This window comes from Anas acuta, chromosome 6, assembly GCF_963932015.1.
Source record: "Anas acuta chromosome 6, bAnaAcu1.1, whole genome shotgun sequence".
NCBI lineage: Eukaryota > Metazoa > Chordata > Aves > Anseriformes > Anatidae > Anas > Anas acuta.
Window position 1 is genome coordinate 20,325,681 of NC_088984.1, and position 20,142 is coordinate 20,345,822.

General features: G+C 43.3%; 2 protein-coding genes across 9 annotated transcripts; both read right to left on the reverse strand.

Annotated features, from left to right (window-relative positions):
- Positions 1-5,082: 5,082 nt before the first annotated feature.
- Positions 5,083-13,399, reverse strand: LOC137858689 (cilia- and flagella- associated protein 210-like). 8 transcript variants are annotated; one of them, XR_011097912.1, is made up of 7 exons: positions 13,071-13,399; positions 12,329-12,485; positions 11,508-11,647; positions 10,640-10,832; positions 10,001-10,175; positions 9,346-9,443; positions 5,083-7,632 (listed from the first exon to the last, which is right to left on the reverse strand). XR_011097912.1 is itself a non-coding variant. In XM_068686792.1 (7 exons), exons 1-6 carry the CDS (start codon positions 13,166-13,168, stop codon positions 9,351-9,353), a joined length of 855 nt encoding a protein of 284 aa, XP_068542893.1. In that variant the 5' UTR covers positions 13,169-13,397; the 3' UTR covers positions 5,083-7,632; positions 9,346-9,350. The 8 variants fall into 8 exon arrangements, 5 of the variants coding, with proteins under 5 accessions (XP_068542893.1, XP_068542891.1, XP_068542892.1 ...); XR_011097911.1 differs by having other exon boundaries at positions 5,083-8,317; XR_011097913.1 differs by having other exon boundaries at positions 5,083-5,484; positions 13,071-13,398.
- Positions 13,400-14,204: 805 nt separating this feature from the next.
- LOC137858680 (cilia- and flagella- associated protein 210-like) lies at positions 14,205-19,976 on the reverse strand. Its single transcript, XM_068686757.1, has 9 exons — positions 19,877-19,976; positions 18,865-19,091; positions 18,417-18,590; positions 18,130-18,323; positions 17,716-17,872; positions 16,577-16,716; positions 16,041-16,233; positions 15,412-15,576; positions 14,205-14,693 (listed from the first exon to the last, which is right to left on the reverse strand). Exons 1-9 carry the CDS (start codon positions 19,923-19,925, stop codon positions 14,379-14,381), a joined length of 1,614 nt encoding a protein of 537 aa, XP_068542858.1. The 5' UTR covers positions 19,926-19,976; the 3' UTR covers positions 14,205-14,378.
- Between the last annotated feature and the right edge of the window lie 166 nt (positions 19,977-20,142).

Genomic DNA, 20,142 nt, shown 5'->3' on the forward strand with positions numbered 1-20,142 from the left:
TTTCATCTTTGTTTACTGTGGAAAACTGAGCCTGGATGCTCTGACTGCCCTGCTTCAGTCACTAGTTAGTGGATGTGCAGAGATGAAACAGTGACAATTCATAAGGTGTGTCTTCACCTCTTGGAAGTGGTGGTCACTGATCAGAACAAGGAACCACCAAATCATTCCTATTTTTGTTGCTTAACAGTTAATGGGGAAACAATTGCAGTTAAGACAGTCCCTTAAATTTTTTAAACCAAGATTTGCTTTCTTCCTTAAATCCCCACATTATAAAGACTGTATTGTGAAATCCTCCACGTCTTCTACATGTGTGTCTTCCTCAAACTAATTCCCTCCCTTTTCTGCTTTCCTGTTCTGCCTATAGGACCTTACTCTGTTTTGTTTTGTTTTTTTTCTTGCCATCATACCTTCATATACAAGAGAAGGAAGTTGGTTTGTGTTGCTACAGTACTGCCCACATGTGTGATACCCAAGAGCAGCTGGTATAACTATAGTGGGCTGAAAGGGCAGATTTGGTACAAACCCCAACACTTCTTTAAGCCCTTGGAACTACTTGCATTGAAGGCTGGCAAATGTTAATTTCTAAAGTGATGGGCATTAATGTAAACTGTGTCCAAGTACAACAACGTTTCAGTTGATTTTACAGCAGTATTTTTGATTGTTTGGTTATAACTTGTTTTTAGCATCTTTGCCGGTATTTTTGTAATATAATAACCCACTTTATGATTTTTGTGTGTCCACAGCAGATTAGCAGAATTGCTGAACTTGGCTTGGTATTGTGATCCAACAGTTGTTCTGAAGGAAAATAACAGATATTTATGTATTGAAAGCAAAAGGGAATATAGAACTGTGAATAACGTTGAGGAACCCTTTAACAGAACGAAAAAACTAGAAGTTAGTGCCACAAGCTCTTCTACTGAAAAGTAACATTATCAAATACGGGCTATAAACTTTTTTTCTGTTTTTGTATGTATTCTGTATTGCAGTTGCAATTCTGTGCAGAACATGCAAAAATATTTCACAAGCATTTCTTGGGTAGATGACATGGCTGTTACTTAAAAGGGCTTACATGACTGAATGGAAGACTTGTAGTGGACCTGTTCTGTGTGTAGCAACTCTGGACTCAGAAGCTCTAGCGCAATCTTGAGGGCTGTGTTAAAAAGTTAGGTGTAAGAGAATTGTATGGCAGGTCAAAGGCTTCCTCAGTGCATTTACACTGCACTATGCATGCAGTGTGCTTCAGAGTCTCATTTAAAAACTGCAGTAGAATTTCATCTTTTTTTGTGGAGCTGCTACACACAAAAAGCCAACTTTATATTACTTGAGAGGTATGTTTGCACTACTGAGAATATTCTTGCCAATACCACTGAAGGCCATATAAGTCTGTAAACAACAACCCTCAACTAACTATATCAACTCCTGCTGTAGAAAAGGGTAAAAATAAAACCAGTCAGCAATAAGGAAATCCATATGAGATAATTTACAAAACTGTAATGGTTTACAAAGTCTTGAATGTACTGAATTAAAATTTTGAAATGGAGACTATTCAGTTGTAGTTTGCAGCTGTCTGTAACTAGTTGTTTCAAAAAATGCACTTGTATATCTTCAATATGGATTAGTTTCCTCATTATAGTTCAGTAAACTACTTGTACAGATCAAGTGAGCTCTAATTCTTTCATAGCAGGTTAAAATTCATCTGAGTAAGTCGTGCAAAGCTCGTTTTATTTTTAATGCAGCGTGTAAGAAGTTGGGCACTTTTAATTGCACATGGTGGGATACAGTTAAACTCCTGATGTATGCATGCTTTGTCTGTATTGTATTTGGCGAGTTGTTTTAGTGCTGATCGCTTCCATTTGCTAAAATTGAAATACAACAGTTGTGGTCTTGTAAGAGGGAGGATGTGCCAGATTTGTGCTTTTCTTTATCCAGAAAATGAGTATGCTGGTACAAATTCAGTGGGACTGAAACACGGTCCTTTGGACTGAAAGATGTCCCCAAGCACCGCTGAGCTCTTTCCACCTTGTGAGCATGTGGTTCTTGCTTTGCCGGAACCACTTCTTCCTTCAGTGGCAGAGTTATCCTGTTCTCAGCCTCAGGCTAACTGTGTTCGGTCAGTGTGGAGCTCAGTGCCATCTTTGGCTGCAGTGTCACAGGTTATTGGCCTTTGGCTTGGAGAACAGAACGGGGAGCGTATTTCAAAGCAATACTTACATTTACTGGAGGTGATGAAAACAATGCTTGAGGTTATCATCTCTTGTGGGTGGTGGTGGCACTGTATCTGGAAGGCAGTTTTTTCTGTCAGCACCCCAAAACCGACCTTTTAATGCATAATGCGTTTTAATGCACTGTGAACTTTGCAAGTATATGGTTAAAGTGAATGTACTGACATGAAATAATCTCCAAGGGTTAGACACGTATTCTCTGTCATACTGGCAACAGAAACTGACACTTTACTAATACGTTACAGCCTATATGTATGTAAAATGCTGAAGAATATTGTATTGGTAAGAGCCTTGCAAACTTAACCAGAAACAGACCATATTTGATGGATTTTCTGGCTACTGCCATCAGCTCTGAAGCACAAATTCTTGGTGGTTGGTGATAACAAGGTTGTGTAGACACTACTGCCTGTTAAAGATGTACTGCTGTCTGATAATTCTTTGGGTGGCACATTGGACTTCAGTTCATGTTTTTTTTCTTTTGATTTTCAAAGGCTAACAGTTAAATTTTACCTCTCTGTTCTATTTCGTTGATAAAACTTTATCCTGAAACTTTTCACTTGCTACTGAAATCCCACACTATAGACTTCTCTTGCAGTGATCTTTGTCAGATGCCTGGAAGAATTTGCTGTGTTCCACTGAACAATGTCTGATTTGTAATAGTGTTAGCCTGGCAAATGAATTTTAGATTAATGTAAACATAAAAGAAGCAGTCCTTCATCTTTCTTTCCTGGAATTGTTGATTTCTTTGTTGCTTTACTGAAGCAAATAAAGTATTTTTGGGCATAGTAGACTCATCGCTTCACTGACTGGCAAAAACGTGTAGCCCTGCTTTTGGGACTTAAAATAGGAAGCCTGAAGTTAATTATTATGCTTTATCAAAAACCCTTATTTTAAATCATTTTTTCCCTTTTATACCTGAATAACTTTATGAGAAAAGGCTCAAGTATTTTTCAGTGGTACCCATAAGTTAATTTTTGGTCAACCCACTTGGAGTGACACAGTTAATCTTCATTTTTCTAGAGCTGATGTGATGCAAATGTTAAGAACTCTTATCTGCTGCTTTCCTCCTTTTACTGGAAATAGTAACTTTCCTTACGCAGCATTTAACCAAATTATTCAAGAAAGTGCGTTATCACAATCCCTGTGAACTCGGCACTTTGCAAAATTTGAATTTGGTATAATTCTGCAGTTTCCTAGCATAAAACTTAAGCTTTCCATTTTGTTGCATGTGTACTTTTAGTGTAGTACTTATTACCTTTGAATTACTCACATTAGGAACATTGCTGTAACAAAACTTGTAATCCATAATAGAAGCATAAAGTAATATCCACTTAAAAAAGCTATGCTATCAAAGTAAGTTTAATTTCAGTAATCAAATGGAGAGTTTGGATAGTAAAACTATGCTAAGGTAAAGGTATATCCTTTCATAATCAAAGTAATTGTTCATGTGAAATGAGTAAGGCAGTTAACGTGAACAAGTTCAGAGGACAGATGTTAGGTAGCTTAAACACACATCTATACCTGATTGATTTTAAACATTTTTGTATTCATAAAAGCTCTAACAAAATAATCAAATAGGCTAAACTGAACTAATACAGCACCCTGACTTTGATTAGAAACTTTGCAACAAGTAAAGCCCTTAAGTAAACTTATTTTTGGCAGTTAGTCATTTCTGCCTGTCTTGTATATATGCCTGTAACTGTATATAAAAACATACTGTGTCACTAATCAAGAACTGGTAATTAAAAGGATGGGTGGAAGGATTTGAAGGAATTGAGGCCTATTTATAATCTCTTGTAAGATCAACTCGGTAGTAACTGATTTCCTTCACCAGCTAAAAGAATTGTGGTCAATTATTTAAGTAGTGATGTGCACATAGTACTTCATGAAGTATATGGAAATCTGTCCCTTGAACATTTTGTAACCTGTAGTTCTCAATTGGGAGAATTAACCCTTACAATTTAATCCACAAATTGTGCATTTCATTACTTTCCAGTAATATATTTTTGCATATGTTAATATAGTCACTATATCTGCAAAGTGTGCCTCTTACAGTATTACTTAGCTTCTGTACATGTATGTAACTAAGAGTATTGTTCATTTCTACTTCATGTGGTTTAACTGGTGCATTTAAATGTGCTTGAGCATTTTAAAGTGGTTTTAGTATTTTTACACTTCACAGGCTGTTGTGATTTAGCATCAGAACACTCCAGTTGAGCCAAGATTTATACAGTCTTACTGAAGATGTGAATACTCAGGTTTTTGTTCCATGCTAAACTGGATGAGTTATAGAAAACTGCAATTCCACTACAGACTGACAAATGACAGGCTATTCACACTCTAACAAATGCAGCTGTGTAATGAAACTGATCTACTGTCTTACTATCATGTTTTTCCTACTTTCACACTTCTGATCTTGTATTTCAATATATTCTTTTGGGAATGGGTCTGTGAGGCAGAATAGTTCTCACCACTTACAGGAGATGTATCTGTCTGATGTTATGAAATTAAATACAGCAATAGGACAGCTGACAGACATCTTAAAACCAAGCACAGGGATGAGCTTTGATCACAAGGGCCCCTAGACCAGTATCCCCTCCTAGTAACCTGGCTGTGCCAGCAGCACTGTTTAGGAAACTGCAGAAAAGCATACTCTACCTTTCTTGCATTTCCTACAGTCAATTAAGAAACTTGAGTGCTAGACAGACAACGGCCTTGCTGCAGGCACCTCTTTCCTAGAAAGGAGTAGAGATTCAGCCACTGGTAATGTAGACTTCCTGTTTTCCATTGCATTCTCCACAGTAAAATTAAGTAGAAAACTGTTAAGAAGAAACACACCCAGCATTGGTATTACTGCTACTATTTTAAACAATTTACTTAATTTTATTATTTGCTGATTTTTTTAAAGCCAAAATGTAAAGTTTTAATTAAGCTTTGAGGTTTAGTAACACTCAAGGAGTACAGCACATCCAACATCACAAGTGTTCAGATACATGTGTAGGTTGTTACCTCTTAACTTCCTAGAAAGTGAATCTACTGCTTTGTTTCATAACAAGAATACTGTATTTGCTGTATAGCTGTAGCTATGGTACTTGAGCTGGATATGGGCAGATCCTGGCCAACTGCATGCCTTCCACCATATTCCAGAGTTAGTTTCAGCTATTAGGCACCGATAGATTTTCTACAGGCACGTGGGTTTTTAGAAGATCGTGGCTAGCTTCTTATTCTGTAGTGGATGCTTCTGTACTTGTCCGATGGATTTCTGAAGAAGAAAGAACCAGAGTTAAGTCCTCCTTTGTCATTAGTAATCCTTATTCAATGAAAAATTAAGTGAGGGGCTGTAATTGAAACAATAATCATCCTAAAGCAGTAATGGCTTCATTTTCCCCCTTTCACTGTATCAGTTGCAGGATGTGTAGTTTTTAGATCTTGGTAGCCTGATCCTGGCTCTGGTCAGCACAGTAACTATTGCTTACTTCCAGTAAATGTTGCCATGGGTGAGGCTTTACCTCTTTTAAAAGGAAAAAAAAATATGACCAAAACAGGCCAAATCAAGTGCTACTCATTTGGAAGGGGAAAAATTACTAACTTATCTAGTATTTAATTTCATTGGGCCTGCAGTTATGATGCATGAGGCCTTCAGTATATAAAGGAATTGTACGTTTCTCTGGATAATGTATTGGAGATAAGAAACTGAGACAAAAACAACACTACCATTCTGGCTTATACAAGATAGTATCAAGCAGCTATGAACAACTACGCTTTAAGGCTGTTTTTGATCTTTTTAAAGATTGGTTTAACAGATTAAATGGTGGGTTTGAATCACATTTCTCCTTAGGTGTCTAGCACATATTTCCTTTGTGGGCTCTCATTCTTAATTGTGAAGGCCACAATAGACCAAACTTAAAAGCTTAGATTGTACTGATGGTGCTGCAAGAATGCCAAGGGAACGACTAGATAGATGGCACTGCCAGAACAAGGAGAATTCATCAGAGACAAGGCTGCATTGCCAAGAACAAGGAAGAAAATTGCATATTATTTATATCTTTCTTCTATTTCAAGAGATATCAAACATGTGAGTCAGTAACAGGACTCTGGGAAAAAAAAATAATAAAACAGGATGAGTTCTTTGGCCTAAAACCAACAGAGATTTAGAAAATGGTTTCAGGAGTAACAGTCAGTCTCTGTTGGCACCTGAAAATGTCAGTCATTAATCACCCCATGCTGTCAACTCTACTCTTCAGCAGTAGAATATTTCCAATTGTGTCCTCTTCAATCTTCCTCTGAGCTGAGCAGTAGCAGACTGTAACATTCAAGAACTTGAATGGAACTAGTAACTCTACCCTATGGAATGGTACCTGACAGTGAAGAACTGCACTGTGAGCAAAGTCACACCAACCTAGGACGAGACATTTTTGAAAACTTCTCTTCCATTTCCTATGTCAGAATTGCATTAAATCTGGAGAGTCAATACTGCTAATAGCTATGCAGTGATCAGAGTTGTAGTACTGTTGAGAACATCATGCTTGACCCTGGAAGCTCATGTCTTCACACATAAGTTGCCAGTTTATTTCCACAGAGTTGAGTGACAGGTTTGGAAAAAAGGCAGTGGGATTTAAGGTATCTGGTTCAGTCCCCCGGAGACTTGCATTTCTAAGATCCTAGCCTTCTTATAAGACCACTACTTATGAAATTACACATGCTATAACCCAAAGCAAGCCAGCACCCCACCAGAGAGGGTAAGATGTTAACCCAATTCAAGTTTAATAGTCACTTCTCAGAGCATATTCTGATTTGATAGCTGTTAGTTAAAACTTCAGCTAATAGCCCCTACCAGTAATGACACTAGGTAGTAGAGTACGTCCTGCTTTGCAGATTCTCTCTTACCAGCTGTATTTTATCTTCCTGCATTTTGTTACCATCTTCAAATAGTGGCTGAAAAGTACCCCTGGTGGTCAGCCTCCTGCCTTACATGCTACATCTTCAGAGCCTTCCCAGGTGAGGACTACCACCTTTTTGGCCAGTGACCATGTTCCTGGCCAAAGAGGAATTTTCATGACATTATCTGATCTCCCACATTACTGTGCTATATCAATCACCTGATGCTACTGAGATGAGTTTGGCTCTGCTGTATTTGTACTACCCTTCAACCAGCTGCAGGCTGTTCTAGATCCTTAGCTGCCTCCTTGGCAGACTGAACAAGCCCAGCTTTCTCAGTTTCATTTATTTCTTATCTCAGGCTGTTCAATAGCTTTCATGTTTCTACTTGCACAAGGAGCTGTTCTCTCAGTTTCTTCCCAGTCCTTTTTTCTTCCTTTGTGTTCTTCAACACATCAAACATAAAACTGACTTAAGTCTTCTGTATTACTCTTGCAAGAGGCTTTCCATTCTTGCTTTTCAGGAAGGAAAACTGTGAAGAACAATGAAATGTTACCAAAATGTTTTGTCACTAAAAATTCTAGAACCTCAAGTTAAGTCCATGATCTAAAAACACTTCTTTGCAGTTTTACAGGGATCACCAACTAGAGTTAGTCATTTAAAGCAAGCACACAAAGCATATGTATCTTTGGAAGTCAGTAGTATGTAATCAATTCATGCCATTTTTTTTTGTGCTGAACGTGGTCAAATGAATCAACACTTAGTGCATTTAGAAAATACACAGGATTCCTACTTCACTTTATGTATAGTGAAAGGAAGAATTGTTTCCTGGTGGCTGAGTTTGGTATTTCTGTAGATGCTCAAAGTGAAAGGGGTATAAGGCCCGTGGAAGCAGGCTGTAGATTTAGAATGCAATCTACAGAACAGGGCTTTTTTCTTTAAAAAGCTGAGCAGGAAGTGAGGCTGCAATCCACCTTGCTTCTTGCTGCTGTGGAAGTAGACTAAGACCCATTTAACTCACCAATTACACAGTGGTCAGCACATGCAAATGTTCACTTAGCGATGCATTTGGAGCATTATCAAGCTCTGCAGACTTCCAGCATAACTCTTACTGTAGTCAATGATTCTTCTTAAGGCTTCAGCTTTGCCATCCAAAAGCTTTAATAAAAGTTTGCATTGTTTGCTTGCTGGAAAGAGTTTGAAGTAATAAAAGAGCACTGGCTCAGAAAGAAGGGAAATAAATTTTTCATTAGTGAAAAAAAAGAATTTAGAGACTATTTCAGAAACTAATTGCCATGCCCTCTTAAAAAATAATTTCCACTCAAGTCAATTACTCAAAGATAATTGGAAAGAACCCTGCATGACTTTTAGCTAATAGTGCAGCTGTGCTAGCATTTGTTCAGATCAGAAGAGAGTTTGAGATAGGTCTTGATTGTTCCTACTTACTGTGCTTTTGTTCACATTCTGGAGTGATCACAAACTAGATCCTTTTGGATAAAACTTCAAGATGTGCTCCTACCAGGATGGGTACTGAGCCGCAACACCAGCTGAGCACTATTCTGGGCAAGCTGCCCCAGACATGCATGCGCGTCAAGTTCTCAGTAGCAGGGTCCTCAGTCCACAAACAGGGCCTGTTTGGGCCACGCTAATTGAAGTGGGTACAGAGCATCAGCTGCACCTAGCCAGACACTGCTGTCCAAAAATGGCTCAGCAGCTCACACCACACCAGGTCTGAGCAATCGAGACAGCACTTGGGTCTGTGCCAGCTTTGAGGAGGTCTTGGCCCTGTTCTCAGGCAGGGCTTTGAGGGCCATGCAAGCTGCAGCACTCCCACACAGTTCCAAGCATTCACTCAGCGTGAGTGAGATGAGAGCTCATATACGTTTGTAAGAAGGAGTGGGGATAGTGTTATACCAACCAACCTTCCCCTCATACACTTTTTATTTTAATGTATATTGTATGTAGATTTACTTCTCCACTTCTACAGGTGTCTATTTAACTGAAACTAAATTTGTAGGTCACTAGCTGATATTTCACAACATCCCTACTGCATAGCTTCCATGTTCTTTCAGAATTTTCTGAAGCAGTAGTTCAGCTGAGTCCTGACAGTATCCTGTGCTATCTTAGAGAGAAAAAAGGAGAACTAAAATCTGCTTAGAAAGCCCACATCCACATTGTTTTCCCTCCTTGGACATTTGGACAGGACAATAAAAGTTGTGTGTGTTCATGGCATTCAGTTACTTACTGTCTTTATCTCCAAAATTTTTGCTCTTTACAAAAAGCAGCCTCTCTCTGAGCATCATAATCCAAATCCGCTTGTTTTTCCTGCTCTTTTTTTGCCTTCTTTTCTGCCTGAGAAAGAAGACAGAATAACAAAGCTTTTTGTTTTACTTTGCTTTTTAAAACACCTTTTGTAACATGTATTGTGAATTCATATCACTTTCAGCACTAGAAGACATGGAAAAATGCAAACAAGTTTCCACAAAAACGGCATTACCTTATACAACACCCCTTGAGAGGAAAGGCTTTGTATGACCAGCTCCCACACTGGGACAGTGACGCCACAAGGACTTGAAAAATGGGGTCATGAGCTCAGGGGAAATTCAAATGCAGAAGGGGGATCTGCATTCCTGAGTGGGGTCTCCTGAAGCCATAGTTGCTAAGGGCCGATCTCTTATCGCCTGCCCTTCCAGGTCATCCTCCCTGACCAACAAGGGTTGAGAAAGCCCAGAAGAGACTTCTGTGCCACTGCTGAGATGTGGCTGGTCCCAATGCCAACATCTGCAGAGCATACAAGATTAACAAAAACCACAGCATGCTTCCTCTCCCAGCCTCTCAGCCTCTCGTACTGTTGCTTTAGATGCATGCTGCTTTCTGAAGGGGCTGACAGGGTGCAGCACTTCTATTTACCATCTGCTGGAGCTGAATCTTCTGTACTTCCATACTTGCATCACGTTGTCTCTGTTTCTTGGCTTCTTCCCCTTCCAAGTAGATGCGGTTCTTTTCCATGAATGCATGGCATTCTTTTTCATTTTCTGCTTTATCTTCTATCTCCTTCTCCAGTTTCATCTTCACCTGAATTTTACACAAGAGAGGTTAGCCAAGTAGCTACCCTGCCAGTTTGAAGAGTCATGTATTGCCACCAGCCATTCTGCAGGCCAGATACAAAAGCAATGATGATGCAGCCCTGTATCAGCACTCGCTGGTAAGCACAATCATCGTAGCTGGCCAGTGTCCAAGCCCCGAGTTTCCAGCAGCACCAACAGATGTGTGCCCAGCATGAGGTGGGAGAGGGAGAGAGGACCCCAGGAAGATGTCAGCAGACCTGATGCAGCATGCTGATCTCTTGCAAGAGGATCTTCCCATGTGCCACTTGCAACTTGCTTAAGGAGTTGGATGTAAGTAAGAGGCAGCTGCTAAGTGAGAACATGCACAAGCATCCCACTAACAATTGCTATGCTAAAACCCACAATGTATCTAAAAGGTATTTGGAAGGATAGGAGAGAAAGAGGGATAAGAATGATTTATTATTTTTTTACCACGGTGGCTCTGTGTTCAGCAATAGATTCAATGGCAGCCTTATTTTTTGCTTCTCTCTCTTTGGTTTTCATTTGGTATTCGTCTTCTACCTCTGCAGCTCCTCGAGCAAAACGTTCAGCTTCCATCCTCAATGTCTGATTCATCTGTCCAGCTAGTTGTTGAAAAGCTTTGTCCTGATGCTCTTGAACTAGCCTGCAGTAGAACATGAGCTACCGTAACATACCAGCATATCCAATATATGCTCAGCTTATCTGAGGCACTGCCCCAACTAAAGCCAGCAATCCTGCTTCCACCCTTCTATCTTCTCTTGCCACAGAGGCCCACCCATTCAGCTCTTTGACATCCTTTTACTGACGTGGCAAGTAAGCACTCCCTATTTTTTTGGCATGCTTGCTTTTTGTTGCTATAGTGAAATGGATCACACAGGGAGGAGTCCACCTAACCCACTGTCACTGCAGGCAAATGCTGGGAGCATTGGCTGGAAGCAGAAAGCAAAGGGTGCTTGTTGCATTGGCCCTCTCAGCTACACAAGTAAACAATATTTCTTCTATTACTGTAAGAATATTAATACTGTTGCCTAGTTAAGTCAAACATGTTCCTTCTTTCTCAGAGAAAGACAGGCAACACACTGATGGAGAGATTTGCATTTCAGCATCTAGGCAACTTGAAGGCTTGAGAGTTTACCTACCCCCCACAGCACCAATTTCTACTAAAACATACGGTTTCAGCTGAATTGTCTACTTTTTGTTAAGTTCTACTCACAGAAAACCTTCTTGCATCAGTTTGGATTTTGCTGATGTAAAAATTCACAGTAACATTTGTCACAACATTAAGTTGAATCTTAACACTGAAAATACCTCAACCTACCTACTGGTCTCTGCATCTGCTTCTCTTCTCAGATCAGCCATCATTTCTTTTCCTCTAATGTAAGCCCTAATCCGATCATCATCTTGGTCTTCTCTTTGTTTCTCTTCATCTTTAATTACTTTCTGTTCAGCTACATGCTCCTGTTTAAATAGAAAATAACTACTATTGTCACACAGAATGAGATTTTAGAAATATTGAATGGTTAAGAAAAATCTATCAGAGACTTCACGCCTAAACTATCATAGCAGTTCTTTGATTGTACTAGCGGAGAAGATACTGAACAGAAACAGATGGAAGAGAATACTCAGGACCCAATTATCTCAAGCAGCTCTTGAAGGAGAAGGAGGTACAGAGAAGGGAAAGATAGGTGTGGTGAGTAGGTCTTCACAAGTTTTCTAAGCATCTCTAATCAGAAAGAGAAAGACATGGAAAAAAAAAAAAAAAGTCATGTTCACAGACTCAGACTACTCCCTCCTCCTGACCAGGAAAAATGGGCTTAAAACAGAGTAGGTACATGGAATCGAAATCCAGGTATCAAGCCAAGAATACTCCCTGATGTCTACAGCAGACTTTTTCATTGTAGTCCAGTTAAAGTTCAGGTGTCACATCAGGACTTTCAAGAGGCCCTTCCCAAAAACAGACAAAAGAAAGGCCTATCCTGCAGCTCTCAACATCGGTATGCAACTTAACACTGCTAATGAAGCAACCAACAAACCTCCTGTTGCCATCAGGCCCATTTATCCATCACCCTAATACAATTGTTTCATTCTAGACACCTACAGTGAAGCAAGCACCGAACTCGCTGACTTCCTGTTACTTACATGATGCTGCCTCAGGAGTTCAAGTTTTTCCTCCTGTTCATTTTCCCTTCCTCTCTGAATTTCCAGTTGGTACAACTGGTTGAGCCTTTGTATTTCTTCCCCTTCTCTTCTGGTTTCCAGCTTGGCCAGCTCTGCCTGATGCTTGTGTTCCTGTATTCTGAAACAGGCAAGGAATGGAGTAAGTGGGCTGGGGATTCCGCAATGTGAGCAGGTCGGGATCCTGCATGTCTGCAGGTACCTGAGCACGGAACAGCCCGGTATTTTGAAGTGAAAGTAGCGCATCGGACCAAAATACAGCCACGGGTTTTTAAGTGGTGGCTGCAAATCCTTCCGCCAGAGTTGACTTCTGGCATAAAGAAGCACTGAGAGATTTCCCAGTTAAGTCAGTACTAGCAAAAGCAAACACGACCAGCAGATGGGTTTGAGTAAGCGATCCCATTTGGGTATCTCGATTGTCAGCCCCCTGCCTGCACGAGTCCGGCCTTTCCCGGCTAGCAGCGAGCTGCCACCTCCGCGCAGCGCCAGCACTAAGACAAAGCGCGGCCTCAGCCCACGCCGGCCGCACGGATGACTTATTATGGGCTGGCAGAAGCGGCGAGCAGGCGGTGTTTTGCCACAGGGAGCCCACGGCGCGGGGAGGGCCCGACGGGAGCCGCGCCCGGAGCCCCGCTCCCCGCTCCCCGCCGCCCGCCCCGGGCCGGGCTCGGTCCCGGTGCCGGTCCCGGTGGCGGCCCCGACTCACTGCGCCAGCTGCTCCCTGGCCACGGCCCGGCGCTCCGCGTAGCGCCCGCGCTCCCGCTCCGCCTCCCGCTCGGCGGCGCCCGGTTGCTGGTACTCCATCGGCGGCTGCCTCCGCTACCGCCCGGCTCGGCCCGGCCCGTCAGGGAAGCGGCGCTGCCCGGCGAGAAGCGCCCAGAGCGCGGCGGGAGGCTGGGGCTGGGGCTGAGGCGGACACGGCTCCTGGCAGGGCGGGAAGAGAAAGGAAGAGCAGGGCGGCGGCTCTGGCAGCGGCCTTACAGCGGCACCGCCCCGGCCCGGCCCGACGGCTGCTGACGGCCCCGGGCGGCCCGGCCCCGGGGAGGAGCGCTGCGGAGGGTGTGGGATCGCTGCCCCCGGCCGGCTCCGCGCCCCCGCCCATTCCGAAGCCTGCCTCGGTCAGAAGCCGGGCTCAGAGTTTTGAAGGCACCCACGAGGCCCGTTTTCCACAGTAAAATATTATCAGGCACCCTTTTTAGGAAACTCTCCTAGCTTCTTAGAGCTTGCGGCATTCCCCGGTTTGGCCCGGAGAGCTGGGCGGCAAAGGCCGGCGGAATCACAGCTCGCACCACTGTCGGTCTGTCTGAAAGGCTGCCCAAACCGCGCTGTTTCTTGTTGCCACAGTGTTTTTGTAGTAGCTACTTACAGCTATATGGGGGTGTATAATGCCTTTTAGATGACCTTTAAGGGCTGCGACCAAACCACGTTCATATTTTCACATAACTGATTTACAGCAAGGCATTAATTTTATGGAGGTGGTTGCAAAACACTATAAAAACTGCAGTACTATAAGTATTCTAGCTTCTGCATGTATTTAGCTGCTCTTTCTTGTCCTGCAGGTTCTGTAAATGTTTTATTTATTTTTTCTTTATGGGGAATACTGAACTGGAAATAGGCTAGTGAATAGTGTGACTTCTTGCACCTGTGTAGGGAATTTGTATTGCATTAGTAGCCCACAGGGCTGAAAAACCTGGGACAGTGAATTTTTAGAAAAATCATTAAAACGTAGCAGCAATAGTGAGCCTTTGGCGGGAATGGGTTCTGTTGACCGTCAGTTCTATGTAACACACTGCTGCCTCTAGTTAAATAAGCTGACTTTCATGAAATACAAGCTAGTGACTTTTGAGAATACACTCAATTCTCTGGTATTTATTTTTTCAAATGTCTTCCAGATTCGTAAGATATATTTAATATAGATCTGTTTGCAGTCTTGACTCTGCCCATAACGTTCAAAAAGGTATCTTTTTAACCACATGAAAACTATTCTGTCTTTCCTTGCTGTATAGTCTCAGTGTTATTTCATATTTTTATCTTCCTGTGCAGTAGTACAGCTACAAGCAGGTAACTGGGTCTCAGCAACATCCTGTTCGTGAAGACTAAGATTTATTCCTTTGCTTCCTCTGGAAAATGGCCCACATCCAAGTCCTGTTATATTTCTGGATGCTTTGAGGAGAGGATAGAGATTGTGTGTAGTCTTGGACTCTGATTCAATAACTTGCTTGGCATACTTCTGAAATTCACGCTCCCTACAAAGTGCAATAAGCTGTTTCTGAGCATCGTAGTCCAAGTCTGCTTGCTTCTCCTGCTGTTTTCTTGCTTGCTTTTCTGCCTGAAGAAGAAAAGGGAATGACAGCTTGGTATTTCTTTCACAACATAACAAGCTGTGGAGTCTTCAAGAGGGTACATTTACAAGACATTTGAAGTAATGCTAAGTAGTTGATATTTGTCAAATAACATCCCTCCCAAGTTCTGTTCCACACTCACCACAAAAAAAGAAGGGGTACATTGAATAGCTGAGTGAATATCAGCATTTGCTGCTGCTCTTTGGTAATCTGCCCAGAAGATACAAGAGACCAGCAGCAATACATAATAACACAGGACAAGAAGTGATGTGTCATTGCAAAACAGCCTTGACATGCACAACACCCCTTGAGAGGAAAGGCTTTGTATGACCAGCTCCCACACTGGGACAGTGACGCCACAAGGACTTGAAAAATGGGGTCATGAGCTCAGGGGAAATTCAAATGCAGAAGGGGGATCTGCATTCCTGAGTGGGGTCTCCTGAAGCCATAGTTGCTAAGGGCCGATCTCTTATCGCCTGCCCTTCCAGGTCATCCTCCCTGACCAACAAGGGTTGAGAAAGCCCAGAAGAGACTTCTGTGCCACTGCTGAGATGTGGCTGGTCCCAATGCCAACATCTGCAGAGCATACAAGATTAACAAAAACCACAGCATGCTTCCTCTCCCAGCCCCTCAGCCTCTCATACTGTTGCTTTAGATGCATGCTGCTTTCTGAAGGGGCTGACAGGGTGCAGCACTTCTATTTACCATCTGCTGGAGCTGAATCTTCTGTACTTCCACACTTGCATCACGTTGTCTTTGTTTCTTGGCTTTTTCCCCTTCCAGGTAGATGCGGTTCTTTTCCATTAATTCATGACGTTCTTTTACACTTTCTGCTTTATCCTCTCTCTCCTTCTCCAGTTTCATCTTCACCTGAATTTTACACAAGAGAGGTTAGCCAAGTAGCTACCCTGCCAGTTTGAAGAGTCATGTATTGCCACCAGCCATTCTGCAGGCCAGATACAAAAGCAATGATGATGCAGCCCTGTATCAGCACTCGCTGGTAAGCACAATCATCGTAGCTGGCCAGTGTCCAAGCCCCGAGTTTCCAGCAGCACCAACAGATGTGTGCCCAGCATGAGGTGGGAGAGGGAGAGAGGACCCCAGGAAGATGTCAGCAGACCTGATGCAGCATGCTGATCTCTTGCAAGAGGATCTTCCCATGTGCCACTTGCAACTTGCTTAAGGAGTTGGATGTAAGTAAGAGGCAGCTGCTAAGTGAGAACATGCACAAGCATCCCACTAACAATTGCTATGCTAAAACCCACAATGTATCTAAAAGGTATTTGGAAGGATAGGAGAGAAAGAGGGATAAGAATGATTTATTATTTTTTTACCACGGTGGCTCTGTGTTCAGCAATAGATTCAATGGCAGCCTTTGTTTTTGCTTCTTTCTCTTTGTTCTTTTTTTCTTCTTCAGCTTCTTTTTTTGCAATGTCTCTAGCAATACGATCATCTTCCATCTTCAATGCTTCACTCATTTGGGCAGCCAATTGGGTAACAATTTTGTCCTGACGTTCCTGTGTTAGTCTGCAGAAGCACATGAGCTATTTTAACATACGCAACTGGTCTACCTGAAGCATTGCTGCTACCAAACCCATCAGTCTTCTCTTCCTGCCACACAGCTTGCACTTCTGTAAATCTTTGTACTTTGAAGAGGGGAGAGATGACACACACACATAGACCTATAACTAATGAACCTGTGAAAGAACTTCCTTTTTGTCCTGAATTCTCCTCTTCCCTATGAGTAGAATTTAATTATAGAATAACTGTGATTTTTTTTTGTTGTTATATCATCAGCTTGAAGAACTTGAATGTGACAACTGTATAATTCTTAAGTTTGATACATTTGATACTCAAACTTTGTACCTACCTACGCATTTCAGCTTCCTTCTCTTTCATCAGCGTGGCAATCCTTTGCTTTGCTTTGAAATGAGCTCTAATCCGATCATCTTCTTCCATTTCTTTTTGTTCCTCTGCTGCCTTGATTATTTTCTGGTCAGCTACATGCTTCTGCATAGGCAAAACAGTCCTGATATAACAGATGAAGTTCAGAAAATCTAGGCCTTTGGCTGCAACTTAAAAGAATCACTTCCTCTTCTGTTTTCTCTTCACGTTTTTTTCAAAGAGAGCAGAAAGGAAGGGGATTCTTCTTCTTATGGCTCAAACATGCATGAAGGAGATGGTGGATAGGAGAAAGGAGAAGGGGAAATGAGCATTAAACAGCTGCTCCTCCAACCCATTATGCAGGTCAGCATGCAATGCAAGGAGCATTATCCCTCGCTGCCATCCACACACGTGGGAGAGGGGGATGTAGAGAGGAATGGAACTGCGTAACCCCACCAATACTTACACAGACTGTGCTACTCCTGGCCCACCTCATCCAAAACTATCCCAGTTTGAGCTTAATCCAAATCCTAGCTGACGAGGAGTTTTCTAGAGTTCTATGTAAAAAAAATTACTGTCTTTTGCATGCTGGCCAAAAGCGTTGTGAGGCGTGTCTGGTTTACATTTAGCAAGGTGCCTTTGAAGGTGAAGAGGGAGGGCAGCAGATCTTGACAATTTTCTAAACATATCTAATCATAAAGGGAAAGACAAGTTAAAGAGGTATTTTCATGTTCACAGACTCAGACTACTCCCTCTTCCTAACAAATGAAAATGGGCTTGAAACAGGGCAGGTACACAGTACCCAAATGCCGTTTTCAAGTCAAGGAGACTGTTCCTTGATGTCTACAGCAGACCTTTTCATCGTACACCAGTCAGAGCATCAGGTGCTGATGTCACCCCTTCAGACAAGAGAAGGGACTTCCACCCAAGAGGCCCTTCTCAAGAGCAGACAGGGAAGACATGGCCTGCAACCAGCAATGTAGGGATATGACCTAACATTGGTAAAGTTGTCAGCAAACCTCCTGTTGCCAGCAGGTCCACTTATATAATATTAACGCTATTGCTTCACTCTGAGAAGACAAGGTAAAACAAGCATTTTGAACTCTCTGCTTTCCTGTCACTTACATGATACAGCTTCTGGCGTTCAAGTTTTTCCTCATGTTCCTTTTCCATTTTTTTCTGCATTTCCAACTCATACAGTCGACTTAATCTCTGTATTTCTTCTCCTTCTCTTTTGTCTTCTAGCTTGGCCAGATCTGCCTGACGCTTGTGCTCCTCTATTCTGAAACAAACAAACAAAAAAAAAGGGTTAAAAAAATGGGTTAGGGACCAAGTGAAGTAATGAACAGATAGAGATTCTGCTTGCCTATGAAATTTAAAAAAAAATCTGACATTTTGAAGTGAAGTTGGGTATATTGTCAGACGTAAAGAACAGCAACATTGTGTGCAACTTTCTGTAAAACCTTACAGGATGTATGTGTGCGAAGAGAGTTTAAATACATAATTAATCACAAGTAACCCTATTTCACTACTACTTACTGTTCCAACTGATCTCTGCATATTGCCTGTCGATCCATATAACGCTGATGTGCCTTTTCTTGCTCTCTGAGAATAGCTTCTTTACGCTCACGTTCTGCTTCTTCTTCCTTCTTTTTGTTAACACTTGGCTTGAACTTTTTAAATTCAATTTGAGCATCTCTTTCCTTTAGGACCTCAGTAAGTAGCAGTGCACTCTACAAAAGAACATTTCAATTAATTTGCATGTTCAGAGTGTTTAAAGAAATTCAATACAATTTTAATTTAAATATTTTAAGTTGTCAACAAACATGCAACCCTTTCACTCTTTCGTTCTGATAGTATAGGTAAGTTTTTGCTTGATCAATAGCTTCCTTCCGTTTTGCTGCTTGGAACTGTGCTTCTTCCAAATCAACTTTCTTTCTTTCTTCCTCTTCCTTTTCTTCACGTAATTTTTTGGCTTTAAGTTTCCTTTGTGCCTGGCCCTATAATGCAGATAAAAATTCACTTTTTTAGAAGTCACATTCAAAACTATGGAATAAAAAATGTATAAACCATTCTGAAGGTGATGAATCACTGAGTGATTTTTTTTTTTTAATTTTGCATCTTAGGTTTAATTTGACAATTAAACTATTTATACGTAGCTTAGTTAAAATACACATTTAAAAGCAGATGTTAAACTAAGCGAATACACCTAGAAATATTGTTGTGTTTTTGCCTACATGCATCACCTAGTTTACAGATGTGTCTTGTATTTACCATAATGGTATTGGGCCAGTCTTTTACAGCCGCTTTGGAGTGTCGGTGCATTTCCTCACGTTCTTTCTTCTCAGCAAGGATGCGTGCTGCTTCCCTACTAATGCTGCCAAGATTGTCCTGCATCCTTTCCCATTCCGCTTTTGGCAATATAATTACTTGATGGAGATCTACTCCATTTGGAAGAAAACATCCATCTAGAACACTACTTTGTACAGAACTGTGCAATGCTAGGTAGAGGGAAGAAAAGATACTGAGGTTACTTGGAATCACAAAATCCTAAATTCAAACCTGCAGCAGGATTTCAGTCCCTGCATATTATCAGTACTGAGTCGTCCTGACAATAACTCTCCCTGTCCCAGTACCCCAGAGCTGTGATGGAGGATCTGTGCCTGTGTTCTGAGTGCGGGCAGTGTGTGTAGTTGGGCCGTGGCGCTGAGCAGCGTAGCTCTGCGCGTCCCTGTACCCGTGTGCGTGCAGGTTCGGGCTGTGGTAGCTGATGCCTCGCAGACGGTATTTGGCCATGGGGGCCAGGACTCATTCCCGGCAGGGAACGACTGGGGAATGGCGCTGCAGGTGGTGCTGGGGGTGGGTGCGGCAGCAGCAGGGGCGCAGGCCGTGCCTCGCCGCCCCTCTCAGTGCGCGCCCTGCACCTCCCGCAACGCAGCAGCGCGGCAGAGCAGTGCCTTGAGCCGCTGGCAGGACGCGCAGCGCCTTGTGTCGGGCACACTCCCACATGCGGGCACTCCCACAGCCGCCAGGTCACCGCCGCGCTTCGAGCAGCGCCCTGTGTGTCCCCAGCGGCACTCCCGAGGGGAACGGCGCCGAGCTGCGCGCTGCCAGCGGGGGGTGCCCAGCCACGGGCGGCCGCGGCGTTCACCGCGGGTCGCGCTGCTGCTGCTGCTGCTGCTGCTGCCCTCAGCCCGTTTCCAGCCGCGCTGCCTGGGGGACCCCGCCTCGCTCCCGCTGCCCCCGGGTAGGGCCCAGGGACGCGCCCAGCACCCCGCGCACTCACGGGGCAGCCGCCCCCTCCCGCTGGGCCGCCCGTGCCGCGCCGCCGCCATGTCCCGGCGCTGCGGCTGCCGCTGTTGCCGCGCAACCCGGCGGCGGGCGGGGCTGGCGCGGGGCGCCACGGGAGCGGCGGGGCCGGGCCCGGGCCTGGGCCTGTCCCCTGCGAGCCTGGGAGCGCCCGGCGGAGGGTCCCTGAGGCGGCGTTGAGGCGGCCCCGCCCTGCCCCGCGGCGGCAGCGCTGCCCGGCTGCGGGAGCCGCGCTCGGTCGCG